Raw genomic sequence first — 18047 nt, 5'->3', positions numbered from 1 at the left:
AGGCTGTGTTATATTTTCTCTAAGTCTATCATGATTTACTTACACTCTTTGTTTTTGTTTTTGTCTTACATATCCAATCTTCATTACTGTTTTCAAGTTTCTGATTTAACTGCATATTGCTGAAGGTGTTTTGGCTGCCACCACATGTTTAAGCTACAGTGTGGTTTTAATCCCTGTGGTGCGGTTGGTTGCATTAAGGTCCAATAGAGAGGAACAACATGCACACCACTGTGCTTGTCAAAGACAATGGACCTTTCTTAAGCAATTTTTTAAAACCAAAATGTTGGAAGCTCTATAAAAAAATGCAGATTTACTTTAATTTATTAAGCGGTTACTCTAGAATTGTCCAGCTATGTTGACTGTCCCATATCTCTGGCGCCTTACTGTCCCGTGTCCCGACACCTTATTTCCTCCTTCCTTGTCTTTTATTTTAGCTGGGGTTTTTTTTCTATTTCTGAAGCTGCTATCACTCCCGGAGGCTCCCCTAAAGAGGAGAGACCTGCCTGTACAGGGCTCCACTCTGAAATGGATCTCTTGATATATCCGCTCTCTTTTTCATTTCCCAGGAATGTGACCAGGTTCATATTGATGACGTGGCATCAGATGACAATGGACAGGACCTGAGGTAAAGCTTCTACTGTGTTACTGTACTTAGAGACACACTGACAGTTCTACTGTGGCTCGTGAACCAGACTTGCCCTCTGGGTTTTAGTGCACAGGAGAAGAGAGATGAGACGTGTGGGTCTGTGTGTGTTCATGCATGCAAGCATGTGCATGTCTTTTTATTTCCTTGACTTCCACAGCCATATAATATGTCGCAGGATTATCCAATGCTTTCATTTCTCATCAAAATATCTCTTTATCATTCTCTCTGTCTCCCTCAGTCCAGACGTTTTATTACATAAACCTCTTGAAGCACTTTAGGATACTTTAAGGAGCGATTTGAGAAAGAGCCAGACTGTACCAAACTACTTTTTTGAAGTATTTATTTTATTGAACTTTACTTTGGCCCTTTTCATTCTCAAAGATGGTTTTTATATTTATCCTACCCTCGGTGAACGTATATCCTTCATGATTTCTTACTGACAAAGCTTCATTCACAGCTAAAAGTCAGTGTCTAAGATTTTCAGCTTTACAGTTGTTTCTTATGTCTGAAATTTTTGTGGTTGCGCTGGCACACCTCCAAAAATTTGATGAATGGTTTTAGCACTGCTTTCTTGTTCTGACTTAGAAACAGCTGAACTGATTCCTAGAGCAAGAAAAATGTATGCATGAAAAAAAGTTGCACCATTTCATAGAGCATCCCTTATGAAACACTTATTATAGTGCTACTACAGTATAAGCATCTCTGGAAAAATGCAGTTTGTGTCTTTATGATCTATATCCTGGCTGCTTCCTGTATTGTGATCCTTCAGCACTTACAACTTTGGGACGGACGGCTTCCAGAGCCCAGCGGGGGCCGGCTCTCTGTGCCTGGGGTCAGGGGTCCACGGAGGGGTGGACTGGATGAGGAAACTGGCTTTCCGATACCGTAGAGTCAAGGAGATTTACAGCACATACAAGAATAATGTTGGGGGTAAGCTGTCTTTTTATTTAACACTGCTATATATAGGTAGCCAATGTATTTAGATTTGCTTAGTTTTTTCTGAGGTCTAATTTGAGTTATATGGGGTTTTCTAGCAACAAAAAAGACCTAATAATGTCAAGAAATGAATCATGTTAAGTCAGGATAATGTTGCAATTAACTTCAAACTAGAGTAGAAACTGAATAAAGTACGGACTCAAACAAAAATGCTTTGATTGGGATTTTTGCTCGTATCAAGTTGTTATCTGGCTGTTCTGCTTCAGAAAAGTGAAGTAGAGAGGAAAATGCAGTGAAGATATGATGATAAACATGAACAAAAAAAAAATGGTTCAATACAGACGTATTACCTATTAAATTAATTGAATCATGATGTGATGAAAAAGCTGAAATGGAGGAGACATGTTTGTTTGTGAGTCAGAAGTTGTTCAGTCTGAGCCCTTGTGCACTGGCTGAGCAAAGGTACTGCTGATTACAGCTGGCTGCTTTAACTCCACTGGAAACCATGTGTTTGAGGTTTTGGCTAGAGGATGTTGTGTGAAAATCATCCATCCAGGGACTGCACACAGTCTTGCTGTCAAAATAAAGTTTTGCAACATCTCAATAAATAAACATGTATTCATTAGAACCATAAGAGTTGAGGTCATTAAGCTTGTGCTTCTCCCTGACGTATATGTAGGTTTGCTGGGCAGCCCCAAGCGGGAGGAGTGGTTACAGCTGAGGAGAGAGATGGAGGTCCTGACTGACCTTTGGCTGACTCAAGCACTCAAGGCCCTGGCACTCATCAACTCGAGGTCAGTTCATGGCTTGATTTACATCAGCAGATCAATTAACTTGAGCTGTATTTATGAAAAAAAAGACTTTACAGCATTGTGTTTGATGATGATTCTGCTCCATATCCTATTATAAGTAGAAGTTATGTTGGTCCCTGCTGTTGCGTGAGTCCTAACTTAACCATGGAATAAACATGCCTGTCTTCTCTTGTCTCAGGCCCAACTGTGTGAATGTACTGGTGACCACCACCCAGCTCATCCCAGCACTCTCCAAGGTGCTACTGTACGGCCTCGGCTCAGCCTTCCCCATAGAGAACATATACAGCGCCACCAAGACAGGTGAGGAAAATCTTAGGAAGAAGGGACAAGGAGAGAGTAATCACATGAATCGATTACACGAGAGCTGCAACGATTAGTTGATTGATCGATTAGTTGTCAAATATTGAATTAACTGCTAACTAATAACTAGTAATTTGTTAAGGACAAAAATGTCCAAATTCTCTGATTCCAGCTTCTCAAATGTGAATATTTTCTGGTTTCTTTTGTGTTCTACGACAGTAAACTGAAAATCTTTGGGTTGTGGATTGCTGGTCGGGACAAAACAAGACATTTAAGAATCATTTCCTAACATTTTATAGACCAAATAATTAATTGATTAATTGAGAAAATAATTGACAGATTAATCGATAATGAAGATAATAAATTATACGATCAACAGTGATCTCCTCTATAATGCAAACGTATTAAATACATTTCCCCTTTTAAAGTCTTTCTTCAAAGGCGCTGTTTTTAACATTGCAACTTCTGGTTTCCCTTATTTTCAAAGGCAAAGAAAGCTGTTTTGAGCGTGTCTCTCAGAGGTTTGGCCGGAGAGCAGTGTATGTGGTGATAGGAGATGGAGCCGAAGAAGAGACCGTGGCCAAGAAGGTATAACTCAATCTGTCTTTTTATGACGCTGACTGCTGAAAAATGAGCCACAACTAATCAGTTAACCTTAAGACACACTGGATTTCTCCAGCTTCTGTGCCGGCATTTGTTTTTTGTTTTTTGGGGGTTTTTTTAAGAAAAGTCTTTACATGGAATGTTGGCATTTTTTCCTGGATTTGGAAATTCACCAAATCTTTCTTTGCATTACGCTTTTGTATATTAAAGTCCATCATGTTATCCTCATGTACTTTGTCACTTACTACAATCCCCCTACAAACCGCAGTCTGTATTTCACATCTGCAATGCATCTGCAAGTATGCCTGCCTTAAGTTAGCATGTTTCACATTAAACCTGTATTGAGTTTTTATTTTATTTTTGTTTTCTCAGAAGAACATGCCGTTCTGGAGGGTGTCCTGTCGGGCCGACCTAGAGGCTCTGAGCCATGCACTGGAGCTGGACTACCTCTAGAGGGCGCCTGCTGTCACGCTCTGCTCTTCCACCAAATTATGAGAAGCTCCTGAACTCGTTGAGTGCAGCTATAGAGGGTGAAGGTGCCCCTAGAGACTGATTCAGAGTCAGTATCGCTATTTCAAGTGAGCAACTAGGCGGACAATTTCACACACCAAGCCAGAGGAACTGTGAGGATTTCGAAGCAAAGCTGCAGTATATCTATGACACATAAACATGAAGCCAAAAGTGCTGGACCAAAATTAAAGACTGAAGTAAAAAAAAAAAGGGACCAAAGCGTCATAACTAACCCCAGGGAACTATGGTTAATACTGCAAATACTTTTTTTAACTCATTTTTTAAAATTTATTTCATCTCAACTTTATGGTGTCCCACTTTTGTACGTGAAAAAGTGTTGCACTGAATGCAAAACCTTACATCCTGTTTAATGAACACAGTGAGTACGTCTGCATGGATAACAAAGCTCACATTGTTGTTAGATTGTTTGTTCTGCTGTGTTGTTTTTTTTATTTGTTGTGAGACCAAACACATTTTTTGCTGACCAAAAAGAAAATTAGAAACAAACTTAAAAGTTGTGATGTTACTCGGGATAGATTTGATAGAACTGTTTTATTCAAATGTCAGCTAGATGAATGTCAAATATCATTCTTCTCATAGTTAGAGGCTATTCAAAATAGTCTGATTGTATTTTACCATAAGAATGTGAGCTATTTATTGTTGGTTAAATTCTACAACAAAATGAGGTATACACAGTTTGGGAGCTCGCCATAATACAATCCCCTTCAAAGACCAAAAATATGCTCTTGTAAACATGTTTTATTAAGAAGTTGTCTTGAAGATGCTGCGTTTTAGGCTGGGGCTTCAATCCGTATTGATTCTGGGTTGTATATGTTTGTATGTTTTGTTTTAATTCTCCTTCTTTTCTGTCCTTGGTTAATTTCCTAATAACCTGTTTGTAATATAGATGAACTGGTATGGTTGTGCATGTGCCTATTCCACTGCCTGTCAGCTTAGCTATTATTTGTATATAATGCTTTATTGTGGATTTGTTTTTGACAGACAGTTAAAATAGATTAATAAAGATAAATTAATTGTATTGTGGGGAAAGGTGAGTCGAGTTTCATTTAATTTCGCACATTTGTATGAAACAAAAGTGGATTTAATTACAAGTGAATAAATGAATGATTAATGATTCTCGTGTGAATTACATGTAATTATCAAGATGTTCATGCTGTTGTTTTTTTAAGGAAAGGTCTCCCTCTACAGGGCAGTAAAAGAACTGCATTAACATAAAATCAGATTTTTGACTGTCAAAAAAAAGTGATTTACAATATATTTAAACACATTTTTTATTTTTTTCAAACTGAGCAAAAAGCACAATAATTCATTCAAAAAATACTTGCGGCTTTACAATTTCAAGTGAAAAGGCAGATTCCCTAGTTGCAATATTGATTTTCACAGCTCAATCACATAAACAGCAAAATAAATAGCAAAACAAATAAATACAGCATACATTCACATTTTCATAGACGGCAATACATAAACATGAGGATTACTTCGGTTGGATGGCACTAGACATAAGCAGCAGATATCACCTGTCTTTTTTTGTTCTGCCTTCAGTTGAAAAACTGAGCTGTTACATCTTATAAGAACTGTGTTTTACAGGCAAATCTGAAAATAGAAATGTACTGTACCCCAGTGCAACAACTAAGCCAAATGAGAGGCAAAAAGATGAAAAAAAAAGGATCTAAGCACGGTTGACAGAGACCATCTTGAAGCCTCTGATAGTGGAGTTGATATTTGTGAGTGTCAGGCTTGCCTGCAGCATCTTTGTTCCCACCATGCTGGGGATGAAGGTGATGTGCTGCTCCACTCTTCTTCCTGGACGCAGCGGGAGCATCCTGCAGGACGACACAGAGAAGATATAACACAAAGGTTTTCGAAATGTTGAAGTAGCACTACTGCTGCAGTAGTTGTGAATAGCTGACACTAGCTGCTTTGTCAAAAAGTATTCTGTGGCTTCTGTTCACCTGGTTGGAGCAGATTGCATCAAACAATTTAGTTTGTGACAGTTGAGCTAAAATGATCCCCTGGGAATGTCTAAATTTAGCACACATTAATTTATTAGATTATATATTTGTCTATAGCTAATTGCACTTTTTGTCTTTGAACATTTATCTTAGACACACCTGTCTGAACACTGAACATAAACATAAGCAGAACAAATACAAGTATGACAAGTGCGAAGTCTTCATTCCTTTAACAAAGACACACTGTGTACAGTTATGCGCTGCACATTGACACTCCTATATTTGAGCATTACTTCAGCTATTTATTTTGCAACTATTCAAGATGTGCATAAATGACAACATGCCTACAACATTCAGCATAAAGAATGAAGACAATAAAACATCCGTCTAACCTGAACTGAAGTTTGTTTGGGATCAGTCCGGCCCCGACTACAGTCAGTACTCCGCTCACTGGTTGAGAATATGGGTTGGTGAAGATCACTGTGGCGGTCTGCTCTTTGTTACGCATGATAAAGTTTTCATCTGGAACCTGAAGGAGAAATTTGTGTTAGTGAACCCTCATTCTCACCGTAAACTACCACTCAAATAACTTTAAAGTTAGACCACATTATATACATTCTGTTTATTACAGCTCTCACATCTACATTTATTCTTTCCTTATAATGATATCTATGGTATGGTTGGTCATAAAATTTTAAATTAAGTTAAGTAGGTTTTTATTCTTGTCAGTGAATCATGCATTTGAGGCAACAGTGAGTTCATCTGGTCAGAACAGATTCACTGTGTAATGTTACCATCACACAGATAATACCTACATGTTTTTTCTTGAGTAATACAAGTGACATTACAATCTAAACTATTGCTGATTAACATTCATAGTCTCGCTGTTTCTAAAGTACCTGTATGAGGAGGTTTGGGCTGGCGATATTAAACTCCTCTGAGGCCAGGATGTGCTCCTGACTGTCTATGTCCTCCAGGACTACTGCAAGGTTGATCAGGTCATCTCCCACCACGTCTTCATACTGGGCTGGGAGGATCTGCTGGCTCAGCACCTTGACTGTAAAAAGAGAGACAGAGGGAGAAAGAGAAAGAAGACAACGTGTGAAACTAATCATCAAGTCCAAATTTGAAACAACAATCCTTTCAGAAATGAAAATATGAGTCAGCGAGTGAGTGGAAAGTAAATTACCTTCCATAGGGGCCAGTTGCACGACGCCGTTGGTTTCCCAGAAGGTGTCTGAGGGGCTGTGGTTGTATTCTTTGGCCTGGGCATTGAGATGCACCTTCATCACCTTGGCGACACTCCGCTTGTTGACGATTTTCACTGTGAAGCAGATGGGCTCCCCGGCGACCGGAGCTTTATCCAGGCTCAGGAAGACTAGCACCCCCTTGGACGGGCCTGCTGTATAAACAACATGACAGCCAGTGCATGAGATGACTTGTGTTTAAACAGTTGATGAGTCTGATTAATGTGTTGAAAATCAGAATTCTTAATTACCTCTCCTTAGTGTTGAGTCTTCTGATATTGCGGAGCTCCTTGATGTAAGTGTTGATGTTGGGCCTTTATTGTAAAGATAGAAAGAAAAAAGTGAGCAACTATTTAAGCCTGAGAGCGAACAGCAGTTAGAAACCAGATAGATGAAAGTATTTTTCTTTTTGGATCATACTTTTGATAAATTTGTAGTCTCCTGTGATATTCTGGAGTCTGGGGGTGCCTACGGCCTTGGTGCAGATGAGGGATCCAACTCTCTCTGTGTCTTTACTGTAGTTGACCACCCGACCCTTGCTCACTATGACTGTGTAGACGTCAGCGTTCACCTCGGCATAGACAAAGGGGATGTCATAAAACAGGTCCATGCGCTGGTCCTTGATCGCTTTGACAGGGGCTGGGCCACAGCAGAACACTCCTGGGGTAAAAGAAGGAAGAAAAACAGGTTACAATATTGAGTCGTAAAAGTTCAGAGGTGACCAAAAAAGTGAGAAACTTCTCACAACAGTACCAACAAGGTTTCTCACACACCTCCACTCCTTTCCTGGGGGGTTGGATCCAAAACCTGCCAGCCTTGCATTCCAGATCCCAGATCCCGTCGAGTCATCCAGCACTCCACCCACACATGGAAGTTCCTGTTGTGGAAGGCAAAAATGAAATATCATAAGATTATTAGTGGCTTTTTTGTTTTACAAATCTTTTATTCATCTCAAAAAGTGATTTCATAACCTAGCGTAACGTTACAAAATTTCCCCAAAGTATCACAAAAACTGCTTATCATCTTTGCCACATAAACAGATCCATCAGTTACATAACTACTGACCATATACTGTCATTGCTGTTATTCAGCTTCTCCCCTTTTTCGTTGTAGTACTCCTCAATCACAAGGTTCTTGTTGGTGTCGTGGGCAGAGTTGTAGTTGGTGACGACGCGGCAAGGAATGCCAAGAACTCTCATGACTGAAAGATATAATTAAAACACAGACATAGGTATTTACATACCGATGACAATAACTCAACATTGCGTCATGGAAGAAACAGTTCAGTGTGTAATCAAAGCTGATAAGATGTCAATCATGACAGAGAATTTGAGAGGCGTGGTACTGATCAGTGAAACCAAAAATCTGATCCCATTTGAAATGTTTTTAATCATCAGGGTGTTATTACCTGTGCACATGACAGCTGCAAATACCCAGCATTGTCCATACTTGACTGGTCTGAAATCAGTCAAGGCCCACTGTCTCAAGATGTCTCCACTCCCAGTCCACGTGGAGGGATGAACACCTTCTTTGAAAGACCCTGACCAGTTTCCTTTCAGCACTCCACGGTCATCTTCACAGTTGATCTACAAAAACAGAAATGTCATTTTCTTTTCTTTTCTTTTTTTTTTCAGCTCCCAAACATCATAAAGCATGTTGGGGCATCTCACATCTTCGATGATGAAGGGTGATGATTTGACTCCCAACTGAAGTTTAATAACTACTTTGATTGACAGTTTTACTGCAACATGTCCCTGCATGTGACATTTAGTGTTTATAACTGTGCAACAGGTGTGTGTTTATCTTCACAATCTGCAGGAACACAAAGTCCCAGTTCAAGCCACGACTTGTTCTTAATAAGCAGCAGTGACGCTCATGTTGTCAGACAAGGTAAATAAAAAAAAATCAGTGAAACAGAATACTGGTAGCAAATGATTTATTCCCATCTTGGAGGTTTATGTGTTCATGTGTTCTTTTTCTCTGTGTGTAGGAATCTGTTCACACTCACCATGGCAGACACAACCCGGCTGATGTAGATGGGGTTGTTTCGGTTCAGGTAGTCCATCCTTCTGTTCTTTTGGTGCTGAGGGCTGATTTGGAGCAGATTCATGCACGTCTCCAGGACACCAGGCTCGTACTTAACAGGCAGAGGGAAAGAAATGAGAGAATTAGATGAATTTTTAATGATGTTTGAAGCACAACCCATGCTAAACAAGTGGCCAGTATGTGTCAATTGTAGTCACGGTATGTTTTGTCACCTGTTGAGTATCAACACTGGACTATGCAATTTGTTTTTTGAGTTTTACCTAATACTACTAGTAGTATCTATTTTCCTAAAATTCCCCTTCACATAAAATTTTTCGTTGTGAGTTTGTTTCAATCCAACTCAAGGATTTAAGGTTTATACAGAAAGTGGATGCACTAAAAGCAAAATCTGATACAGTGAAATGCAATCCAATAAAATAACACTACAATAAATAATTCAATGCGGCAGCCTCAGAAATCACCAGACAGCTGAGGTTAGTGATTTTTTTTTTTCTTATGGAGCATATACAAAAAATTCTGCTCAACAGATATTGTTTTCATACCTGATCAAAGGACCACGGTCTTGACACGAGGTTTCTAGTTGTCCCCATAAACAGCAACCCAGAGTCGTTCTGGACGTATTCCTCTCGCTGGTCCTCAAAGGGAACGTAAACTGCATCCTCTGCAAGACATAAACATTGGACATTTAGTGCATTCCCATATATACATTTTAAAATACATGCTACTGGATACACCATAAATAGCTTAAGTCTTCAATTACAATGCTCATTTTAATGCTCATCTATTTTCCAAAACTGCTGCTATATATTTAAGTCACTATGATTTACTGATTAGACTCCCATAAAAGGAACTAATAATAAGTGATTCAAGGTGATGAATGAGAGAATGAAGTCATTCAGCCTCACTGCTGCTGTAACATTATAAACTACCAAAAACCTCAGAGTCTTGCAAACCCTTATGTTAATTTTGTAGAGGCTTTCGTTCAACTCGGTTGGTTTGTACTCACCACTGCACCAGGGGTTGCACAACAGCATGAATTTGCCATAGGTGTAGCTTCTCTGGCCGTCCTGAGTGAACACATACAGCTTTAATCTGTAGAAGCCCACTGAGGCAGAGGCAGGAGAGGAGATGAAAATGGACAGGTTCTGGAGGCTCAGGATCTCTGGGTCAAAATAGGCTTTCCAATGGGAGGAAGAAACCTTCCTGGAGAAAGTGACGGGCATTACCACATACAGGCGGCCTGAGGAGAGAAGAGAGAAAGACGATGAGGAGAAAATAATTTTTATTGGTGGTTCAGACTGGCTGCATACAAAACAAATTATGCAAAAAGTATTTGCCATTACTGGAGCGTCACTCAGGTCAGGATTAACTTTTAACATTTGAGAGGTTGTTGATGTATCAACCCATGATTATTGAAAGAATCTCTAATAGCTTTAAAAAAATATATGATTCCACACAGTCATTCATCAAATAATAATAATAATAATAATAATAATAATAATAATAATAATAATAATACAGAAGACTACCTAGCATAACTTTGATCCTCAGAGAGTCAGTCTTGGGGTTGAAGGGTCGACCCTTCAGCTGCAGACTGATTCTGAATGGGTCTCCTCTTCTCACCACCAGAGCTTTAGAGCTGCTGAAGCCCTCTGTCCTGTGTCTCTCCAGGTTTTCAGATGTTTCCAAGTTGACATTTTGTATGCTCAAGTCTACAAAAGGAGATGAGAAAATTACATTACAAAATTTAATTCAACAGTGAGATGGCACTGGTTAAAATTCAGTCTATACGCAATGAATAGAAAGATCAAAGGTGGTTAAAGAATAAAACAAAGTGAGTAGAGAAAGAGAGAGACAAATCTCACCTTCCATTTGTGTGTGTGTCTCTTTTTCAAAGCAGTGCTATATGCCCCAACTGTCACCCTCTACAGATATATAAACGTTTGCCCCACCCTCCGGAGGCATGTCACAGGTGGTGAGAAAGTGAACTGGTTTCCCTGATTTGTTACTAAGGTACGCGTGTAATGTGTAACACGCATACATTTTTAAACAGAATTGGATAGCACCCCTTTGTTGGGGCATACAATTTCATAAGCCTTTGCATGAGTAATCAGACTCACCCAGTTTATCAGATTAACAGAGAACTAGAGGTGTTAGTTTCTTGGAACATATGCAGAGCTCTACAAAGTTTTGCAACACAGTTAACTGATGTTAGACTTGTAGCAGGAGCAGTAAAACTATTTTCAGTGAGCACGAGGGGATATCAAACAAACTGTCTTTTCTGGCTGTTACAGTATCTATTCATACAGCTCACAAACTACTGTAACTGTAGAACTGTAATGTTTTTTCATAGCATGTGCTGTTTCATTATTCCATTAAATGGCAAGGGTGAGTTTGTCACCAAGCCACAGCACTCTACGTCAGCCCTTTCAAATTTGCATAAAATATATTGCGATCTAAGTTGGTGCAAAATTTTGTTTGAACAGGAGAAGTGATTTAAGCTTTTGTCATCAGGAACAGTTTAACTTCCTAGGAATCCAAGACTGACGAAATTACAAAAATCCTCTTCTTATCTGTAATCAACTCTTCATCATATTCTTTGATTAGATGTAGAATGGCAGTGATCCTCAGTTTTGTTTTCTACTTCCAACTTCACAATTTTACTTTGCATTCTGTGTTTTGTTTTGTTTTGTTTATATGGCTTCAGTCATTTTTAATTTACTCATTTTCATTTTTAACTCTTTAATTTATTATTTATATGTCAAAATGTGTTCTTTTTCACAGTTACAGTCTGCTCTTTTTTGTATTGTTTCATTCTAAATATAATTAAATTGTCACTTAATATATTGCTATTTGTAAATAGATTTTATTTTGGTCGACTGACTTTTTTCTAATAATGTTCAAAATATCACCCATAGACTATTTTATATTTCTACCATTTTGAAATGGTAATGTTCAATCATTTTGTAAAATTGTAGATACAATGAAATTAGGAGTGCTATTTTCCTGGTTGGTGCATTAAAAACACAGTACAACATAATCTCACACAACAGAAGTCCTAAAATAAATAAATAAATATTTTTTAAAAAATAAATAAAAATTAGAGAGATAAATGTCAACCATCACCAGGTTACCAATCCAGTGACCTTAGAGGGAGCAAACCATTTGGCTCATAGACTTGAGTTGAGATCAAAACATTGTATATTTAATAAATGTACTAGTTGTGAGCTTCAGATAGTGTGGGCAACCTATTTATATTGTTTTCTTTAGAATTGACTCATTTGATGCATGGAAATAAAACAGCTGTGTTGCAGACAGATTCCATCTGTCCTTTCATGATCAGAAATATATTTGATTTTAATACCAGATTGATCTTTACTAATGCTCCTCTAAATCTTTGAGGAGCCAGTTGAGAATTACATATTATTCTTTTAGAGCCATCTTCAATACCGTTGAATGCAGTGACACTGGTCTGTCACAAATCATTTCAGTGTAATTTATGCACGCTGTCTTAAGTTCACAGCAAGATTTTATTAAACAGATATTGTTTAATCCAACAACCTACAAGCAAAAAAGTTATAGCTCCTCCTAACAGAGCTCACCTGAATGGTAAGATGTTGAGTGCATTTACATGCACACTAGTATCCTGGTTGTGTAACAGTTACTTCTGCCCCAGAATAGAAGCATGGGCGTTAACTAATCAGTGTTTCCGTTGATGTTCAGACTTGCCTCAAGGAGCAAACAGCTTTCATGTTCAAGCAGTAGCGCAGTTCTCATTTTATAATGATAGGTACTGTATGCAGTATGGGGGGGGGGGTGCATTTTTGGAGAATGAATATTGAGACTGTAAGACACAACAGGGGCTGCGGCCTTTTTTTATCCATCTGTCTTTCTGTCTATTGTATATATCTATCTGGTATCTCTATATCACAGATGTAAATGTGATACTCAGTCACACCTTTTAAAGATGAAGTATAAAGAAATTAAAAGCAATTTTTAGTCGTATCCAGCAAGGAAAGTTACAGTCAGGAATTTTAGGATTTTTTCAAAAATGGGGGCCAAAGACGCAATACATTATTGATGAGCGCCAACTAAAGGTCGTACACATATTGAATTTTCTGGTGCATTCTCCAAGTCAACACCCATGCCTCTGGTACATTCATCTCTGTCAAACTGACACTAGTTCTCATTAGGAAAAATAACCGATAAAATAATAAGATATTAAAAAATGTAATCAGCAGTGTTTTTGTGCTTTACATCATGTATTATCTCTCTGTCTAATTTTAAGTTCATTTGGGACAATTAAAATCACAAGGTCACAAATATCATAAGAGAAGGTATCATTAACAACAAAAAACTAAAAAGTAATAACACTGTAATTTTCCTTCGGGATTAATTAAGTATTCTATGTATCTAATAAACACAGAGTAAAAGTGATTAATTCAAAATTTTACTTGTAGCTAAGACAACGTTAGGTGATTGTAATTCCTTTATATACTATTTGGTAGTTTATTCAAGAATGTGACATCATATTTTACAAGATGATCATGTTTTGTATGTAACTAATTATACTGTAGCTGTCAAATCAAAGTGGAGCAGTAAAAACTACAATACATTAAAGTACAAGCCATTAAACATAAAATGGAAATACTCAAGTACAGGACTCTTTTAAATGTATTTTCCACCACTGACAATTGCAAATATCTCAAATATTAAAGGTAAATTAAAACTCAATTTTCTGCACCCTATTCAAGGTTGATACTGCACTGACGCAATATGCCTTTGCTGTCAAAATCTTTTGTCGTCATCCCAATATGTTGCAATTCGATTTTAAACAGAGGTTTTACTGTGAAAGTGATGACTAATTAAGCCTGGAAACAAGTTTGACTGAAGCAAGATTTAATTCAGCCCTTTGTACAAATTACAATGGCACATGACAGAATGAGTGTCACTCAAACATTCTTTCAGATGTTAAACATGAACAGTTTAAAAGTAAATTAACAAAACTGCAGTATGAGGGAATTGGCATTACATTAAAAAGATCAAACAAAACGGAGTCATTACACTACATTACAACACAGAATATTCCATGTTTTAGTTAGTCGTAATTATAACCTGCATACTTCTTTGTAGGGAAAGATCCTCAGTAGTGCTACACTTGCCACACTTCAAACTATCAATCCGTTTTGGGAGAGAAAAACAGCTTTTTTTGTGTGTCTCTGTGTAACTGCAGCTTCACAGCACATAAAAGCATTTCAGCCTGTTTTGCATTTAACATTTTTTTTTGTCTTTTATTCAGTGGCAGTTGTATTTAGTGAAATATCCCTGGAAATTTAAATCAATTAATGTACAATCAGCCAAGAAAACATACTAGATAGATACAGATATCGCTATTTAAAAAGCTGATTTTGTCTGATAACAATGGTATACAAATACTGTATGCTGGAAATGCTGGAAACTGGTTGATTGCACATGAAAATCAGTGTAAATGAACAAAACAAAAACTTCCTACAAAACATCAGATATAATATTGATCCTCTACCTAAATTCAAAAACTACATTCTGGCAATAATTTAAAGAAGGCAACATTTAAAAATATTCGGAATATTTATAATTATTAAAAATAATTAATGCAATGATTATCTTGTAGAACAGCTGTTCTCAAAGTGGGGTCCAGGGACTCCCAGGGGTCCTTGAGGGGGTCCAGAGGGTTCCCCAGCAAAAAGGGGAATCATTTACTTACACTTTAATTCCATCAATAAGGACCACAATGACAGAATGTATGACTATTTTGGTCAAAGGTTTCATGCACCTTCTATGATAAAACATCTAAAAGCAAAAATCTTATCAGATGGGGGTCTGTGGTCTAATTTGTATTAGTTTAGGGGTCCTTGACATGAAAAAGTTTGAGAAAACCTCTGTTGGAGAGCACTGGTCCATACTAGGGGGGAAAAAAACTAAAGTTTCATTTCTGAGCAGCAGTCCTTGGCTTGTTATAAACAAGGAAGTCCGAGATGTCATGCCACACATTGCTGTCATGGTAGAGGTAGTTCATTGAAGACTGCAGTGAGGGCTGGAGGGTGTGTGGGTAATACTCAAACAGCCACAAGACAATGCCCCACACCAGGGTGGCGAACAGTGGGAAAGGGTCTTTTTTAGGCTGGGGGATAAATCCTTTCTCTACAGCCAGGCGAGACAAGGCGAACAAGATCCTGGACAGCAAGTACATGTTGATCTAGAGTAAAAAGTAGAGAGTTTTAATGGATAGGAAACAGTAATTAGAGAGAGTAATTACAGTCTTGGCTTAATATTGATGTGATTGTTAGTGTACAAATAGGATTAAGGAAATGGCACACGTGACAAAAGTGGATTTGTGGATATAGGCCTGTCATACCTGGCTATTGATGTTGTTGTTATCGCCGAACACTAACCATCCTCCAATACAGGCAGCCAGAAAGGAGTGAGACTGCAAGCTCTTTCCCTGGATCTTCTCCTGCAAGGCCTGCAGTCCTTTGTATGTGAAAACAAAGTATGCTAGGTTGCGGGAGTGGGTGTACGTGGCCTTCAAAATGGCTTTGAGCTTATCCTTCAAACTGTTAGAGAGAAGAAAAACATGTTCAGAGTTCAGAGGCGTGGCGAGTATTATACTTGCAGGATACAATTACTTAAAAATAAATTACAGCTCAGTTCTTACCTGCCACTTCTGAATAGAAATGTCATCACCAGGGCATGCGGTGCTCTGATTTTGGCTCCATATCTGAGATATAAACACAATACAATCAAAATGCAGGTTGCGAACACATGTGGCTACAGAACAATACTCAAACCCAAACCCAGTACTCAAACCCAAACATTATAGTCAACCAAATCCCCTTCAAATACATGAACAAGAGGTAGGTTTACAGCACACTGCCACAAATATAATCTTATTTAACTCTTACATACTGTTCATATTCTGACCCTCATAATTAGTCTCATAATTAACTTCTGAACTGCAAATCTATTTTTCATTCATAAATATCTCATTTAGAGCCCAACCAATGTTGGATTTTAGGGGCTGATGCCAATATTAGGGAGTAAAAAAATTCCAATATTGGTATATCAACCGACTGTCTTATATATACAGAATATATACATAAACATACATTTTTTTGCAATGATCCTTCAAATGTAGTTATCAAACACTTGTGACAAAGATATGTAATGGAGGCATGATATTTTACAGTTTAACAATAAATTTTATTGTATAAAATGACATCAGCCCACTGAAACAGTAAACTTCATTGGGAATTTAATAATTAAAAATAACTGTAAATAAAAAACACAGAGAACAAAAAAACATTTGTTTATATTAAACTTGGATTAAGAAAAGGATCAAATATACATAAAATAATGCCTATATAACTTTAATATATATCTATTCATATATATATATATATCGGTGCATATCAGACAACTTATACACTGATACTGATATATCTGTGATAGGCCAATATCAGTCGATGATATCAGCTGACTGATATATCAGTCGGGCTCTAACCTCATCAGTCATTAATAAATGGGTGATTAATCCTAATTAAAGCTTTCAGAGAGCAGAGTGTGTGTATTCTTCAGGTTTTACAAAAAAACATTCACAATCCTACTATAGTATTGTCCTATGTTACATAAAACAGGAGAACATAACAGCTATCATGATTTCAATTAATGTTTTTATATGTGAAGAATGCAACAACATTTTTGCATGGTGATTTTTTTTTTTTAATCAATCAATCAAATTTAACCCGGAACACCCTCTTTAATATGTACAAAAATTAGGATCAGCTGCACAAATTTTTTAAAAAGGTGACATATTTCATACTTAAGTCAGGTTACAATAATGGTGTTTAGGGAGTTTTTACTGCACTCAACCGCACATATGGGTCAAATTTGGCCTGAACAGTATGTAAGGGTTAAAATATCGCCGTAAATTACCATGGTGGATCCAAACTAAAGCCAGCTACACTACAGCTGATTAGCCACCAAAGAGCTTTTAGCAGTTAGCCGCAGGTTAGCGAAGTAAACTAACTCGACAATCAGCCAAACTAAAGAGTTTATTTAGTTTTATTTCACTCACACGGCGCCGTTTCTGAATCCTTTCAACACTGCCAATGCAGCTTTGTATTTCTCTTGCTGCAGCAGATTATTGACAGTGTACAGTAGAGTTTTTATCAGATCTGAATGTGCCATGACTTTCACTACAGCTGTCAGGACACAAATAAAGGTTGCACACGCACTCCAGAATAATGTGTCACGGGGAAAAAAGGCCGTAGCGCAGGATTGTAACTTGGTTCCTATGTAATTTCAATTTAAGCAAACTGTTCGTGTTTTTGGTCTCAAGACAAAATTATGCGTTATTATCGATTAAAATAACGTAAAAATCCAAACGTATAGCTTAAATTTATTTATTTTATTTAACTTAAAATACTCCCTAAAACCCCCTAAAATATTTTGAAAAAGGAGGTTAACCTGGACAGAATAACATGATTAGTTAATGTATTTGCTGCAGTGGCAGTTTGTGCAGTAGACCTGTATCTACATACCAAACTGTGGTACGTAATCTTGGTAATTGCATTACTCATTTTGTTGTTGCACACTTACATAATGTGAGACTAGATGCGAGAAGAGTCCAGACACACTTTACAACAATACAGTGAGGAGTCTTAACACACTAATGGTGTATAGTATTGAACACCAATTCCCATAGTTTCCTTTTTTTTTATTTTGCACCGCATTATTTTCTAGACTATATACACACCAGAGATATTTCGAGGACTGTCTTGCCACCATCTACAATTAGTTGTAATTGTTTTCAGCTGTGAGCAGCTCCTCCTTTATTTATTTCAATAGTCAGAAATCTAGATTTAGCATACATCTTGGTACCTCTGGGTATCCTTAATTTTGGCATTTTCCCCACACAATTCTCAAAATCTGGATG

At 37.6% G+C, this 18047-nt stretch overlaps 3 protein-coding genes across 5 annotated transcripts in view; 1 reads left to right on the top strand and 2 right to left on the bottom strand.

Annotated features, from left to right (window-relative positions):
- Positions 1-4846, top strand: part of eya2 (EYA transcriptional coactivator and phosphatase 2) — a 31818-nt gene extending 26972 nt beyond the window's left edge. For all 3 annotated transcript variants that reach the window (XM_067586786.1, XM_067586784.1, XM_067586785.1), the window contains 6 exons: positions 567-625; positions 1416-1576; positions 2262-2376; positions 2573-2694; positions 3182-3282; positions 3670-4846. In XM_067586786.1, the coding sequence (XP_067442887.1) occupies positions 567-625; positions 1416-1576; positions 2262-2376; positions 2573-2694; positions 3182-3282; positions 3670-3750 (639 nt within the window). In that variant the 3' untranslated portion in view covers positions 3751-4846. The remainder of the gene's footprint in view (positions 1-566; positions 626-1415; positions 1577-2261; positions 2377-2572; positions 2695-3181; positions 3283-3669) is intronic.
- A 302-nt stretch (positions 4847-5148) lies between these two features.
- On the bottom strand, positions 5149-10309 carry tgm5l (transglutaminase 5, like). The gene is made up of 12 exons (XM_067588579.1): positions 10080-10309; positions 9616-9734; positions 9036-9164; positions 8436-8613; positions 8093-8228; positions 7801-7904; positions 7448-7687; positions 7279-7341; positions 6970-7182; positions 6680-6837; positions 6173-6309; positions 5149-5651 (listed from the first exon to the last, which is right to left on the bottom strand). The coding sequence occupies exons 1-12, from the start codon at positions 10294-10296 to the stop codon at positions 5498-5500; spliced, it is 1848 nt and encodes a 615-aa protein (XP_067444680.1). The 5' UTR covers positions 10297-10309; the 3' UTR covers positions 5149-5497.
- A 3306-nt stretch (positions 10310-13615) lies between these two features.
- pxmp4 (peroxisomal membrane protein 4) lies at positions 13616-17346 on the bottom strand. Its single transcript, XM_067586782.1, has 4 exons — positions 17187-17346; positions 15768-15830; positions 15468-15666; positions 13616-15308 (listed from the first exon to the last, which is right to left on the bottom strand). Exons 1-4 carry the CDS (start codon positions 17297-17299, stop codon positions 15039-15041), a joined length of 645 nt encoding a protein of 214 aa, XP_067442883.1. The 5' UTR covers positions 17300-17346; the 3' UTR covers positions 13616-15038.
- Between the last annotated feature and the right edge of the window lie 701 nt (positions 17347-18047).

The sequence above is a fragment of the Thunnus thynnus genome, chromosome 4 (genome assembly GCF_963924715.1).
Source record: "Thunnus thynnus chromosome 4, fThuThy2.1, whole genome shotgun sequence".
NCBI lineage: Eukaryota > Metazoa > Chordata > Actinopteri > Scombriformes > Scombridae > Thunnus > Thunnus thynnus.
This window is presented reverse-complemented; position numbering and strand designations above follow the sequence as displayed.